Source organism: Athene cunicularia (genome assembly GCF_003259725.1).
Source record: "Athene cunicularia isolate RWA chromosome 12 unlocalized genomic scaffold, athCun1 chr12_part1, whole genome shotgun sequence".
Classification (NCBI taxonomy): domain Eukaryota; kingdom Metazoa; phylum Chordata; class Aves; order Strigiformes; family Strigidae; genus Athene; species Athene cunicularia.
Genome location: NW_020799116.1, coordinates 19,595,855 through 19,598,153, shown reverse-complemented (window position 1 = coordinate 19,598,153; position 2,299 = coordinate 19,595,855). Strand labels below are relative to the sequence as shown.

Genomic DNA, 2,299 nt, shown 5'->3' with positions numbered 1-2,299 from the left:
CCAGCGAGCGGCTCCCCAGCCCCGCTCATCCCGGAGAGTGACCTCCGGGTTGTGCCACCGGCCCAGCGCACCCCAGTGAGGGCCCCGGGCCACACCCCCAGACCAAACCCCAGCAGGTGCCTCCCCGCCTGCACCCCTGGACCAGCACACCCCAGTGAACACCGTCCCACCCATGCCCCCAGACCAGTATACCCCAGCCCCACCCAGGCAGGTGGGTGCCCTCCTCCCGTGCCGGGGTGCTCCCCCAGCCCCGCTCATGCTGCCCCTCTCTTGCAGGGAGGGCCCAGCAGAGCCGGCGAAGACACACCGGGAGTGAGCAGCACCAGGACCGCCAGGCACTGCCCACGCCATTAAAGCTCTGTGCCCTACCCGCCGCCCCTTGCTTTGGCACCCGCCGCTGTCACCAGAGAGGAGACCAGGATAGCCGGGCAGGGGCGTTTATTGGGGCCAGGGTGCCGTGCCCACGGTGGGCGCTGGCCTCACTTGGCCATGTAGTACTGGGTGGGCACAAAGGGCATCTTGGTGACGAGGGCTGGATGCTGCTTCTTCCGCACCTCGACCGTGAGTGTGGTGCCGGCCCGGCTGTGCGCCGCCTCCACGTAGCCCATGGCGATGTTCTTGCCCAGGGAGGGTGAGGGGCAGCCGCTGGTCACCGTGCCTGGGGACATGGGGAGGTGAGCGGGGGGCTGGCAGCTCCAGCCCCCTACCCTACCATGGACGCAGCTCGGGGCTGTCCCCATGCCAGCCCCCACCTACCCACAGGTGTGCCCTCGGGGCCCAGGATGGCTGTGTGGGGACGGATGGGGGGTCCCACTGATGTCAGTCCCACACGCTTGCGCTTCGGCTTCTCTTTCACTTGTGCCATGATGATAGCTGCGCCGGGGAAGTCCATGGCCGTGCGCCGGCGCTTCCCTACAGGGCCAAGATGGGCGAGGGCTGGCGATGCCCACCTGCTCCCCTTACTTGCACCACCCTGCCCACCCCGAGGAGGAGGAGGTGGGGGCAGACGTGGCCCCAACATACCCAAGGTCCACAGCAGCCCGGCCTCAGCAGGCGTGGTGGTCTCGTCGATGTCGTTCCCGTAGAGGCAGAGCCCGGCCTCCAGGCGCAGGCTGTCCCTGGCAGCCAGCCCCGCCGGCCACACCTCAGGGACATCTAGCAGCTGCTCGGCCAGCTCCACCGCCTGCCCCGCGGGCACCGAGATCTGTGGGGGGACAGGGAAGGGGCAGCGGGGCATGGCCTTCCCCTCCCTTGGTACTGTAGGTAAGGGGGTGCTGGCACAGCTTCCCAGGGTACCTCTACACCGTCCTCGCCCGTGTAGCCGCAGCGCGTGACCCGGCAGCCCGGCACACCGAAGACCATCGTGGTGATGCTATTCATGAAGGATAGCTTGGCTAGGTCGTCTGACAGCCCTGCCTGCAGCACCCGTGCCATGGAGGGACCTGGGGAGGCAGGTGGCTCTGGGGGATGGCAGCATCTGGGGAAGCGGGGGGATGTGGGGAGGGCACTGACATCCATCGGGGGAGGGCAGGCCCTTGTGGAGCCCCCTGCTACCTTGCAGAGCCAGCAGTGCGTTGTCCAACACCTCCAGGTGGATGTCAGCGCCAGTGGCCCGCAGCTCTGCTGCTCTGCCCTGCCAGGGGACAGTGAGCTGCTAGCGTGGGGGCCGAGCTGGTGGCAGCCCCGCACGTGGCCACGGCCACTTTGCCTCACGCAGCCAGAGACGTCACCAAAAGGTGGGAGGACTCCTTCCCACCCCGCGTCCCCACCTCCCGCGGGGCTCGGGCGGCCCCGTACCCTCATGATGGCCAAGTCCTTGTCGGCGCAGCCAGCGTTGGACACCACGTAGAGGTGATCTTCTGAGGTGTTGGTGACGATGAGGTCATCCACGATGCCGCCCCTCTCGTTGGTGAGCAGTGTCAGGGTGCCCTGCGGGATGTGGCCCTTGGGAGTGCGGGCAGGCTGCCTGTGTCCCCGCCCCCGGCCCCCCAGGGACCTCCGACCCGGTCGGACACCCGGTGCCCCCCCGGTGCCCCGTACCTGTCCCAGCTTCAGCTCGGCGATGTCTCCCACCACCAGGCTCTCCATGAACCTGACGCGGTCCCGGCCGTACACCCGGGTCTGGAAGGGGCCGGGGGTGGGGTGTGAGGCGGTGTGGGTGCCCCCCCCGGCCCCGGTCCCCATCCCGCCCCGGCTACCTGCGGCATGTGGGAGACGTCGAAGAGGGAGCAGCAGCGGCGGGTGTGCAGGTGGGACTGGAGGTGGCCCTGCCCGTAGTGCAGCGGCAGGCTCCAGCCGG

At 69.1% G+C, this 2,299-nt stretch overlaps 1 protein-coding gene across 1 annotated transcript; it reads right to left on the bottom strand.

Annotated features, from left to right (window-relative positions):
• Nucleotides 1-421: 421 nt before the first annotated feature.
• AMT (aminomethyltransferase) lies at nucleotides 422-2,293 on the bottom strand. Its single transcript, XM_026857440.1, has 8 exons — nucleotides 2,199-2,293; nucleotides 2,041-2,121; nucleotides 1,798-1,929; nucleotides 1,555-1,633; nucleotides 1,297-1,442; nucleotides 1,024-1,204; nucleotides 757-912; nucleotides 422-658 (listed from the first exon to the last, which is right to left on the bottom strand). The coding sequence occupies exons 1-8, from the start codon at nucleotides 2,205-2,207 to the stop codon at nucleotides 480-482; spliced, it is 963 nt and encodes a 320-aa protein (XP_026713241.1). The 5' UTR covers nucleotides 2,208-2,293; the 3' UTR covers nucleotides 422-479.
• Nucleotides 2,294-2,299: the final 6 nt, after the last annotated feature.

Coding starts and splice junctions, on each gene's coding strand:
- AMT (XM_026857440.1), bottom strand. Junction 1,930..2,040: donor CCGAGCTGAAGCTGGGACAG/GTACGGGGCACC, acceptor CACATCCCGCAG/GGCACCCTGACACTGCTCAC. Junction 913..1,023: donor CGGGCTGCTGTGGACCTTGG/GTATGTTGGGGC, acceptor TTGGCCCTGTAG/GGAAGCGCCGGCGCACGGCC.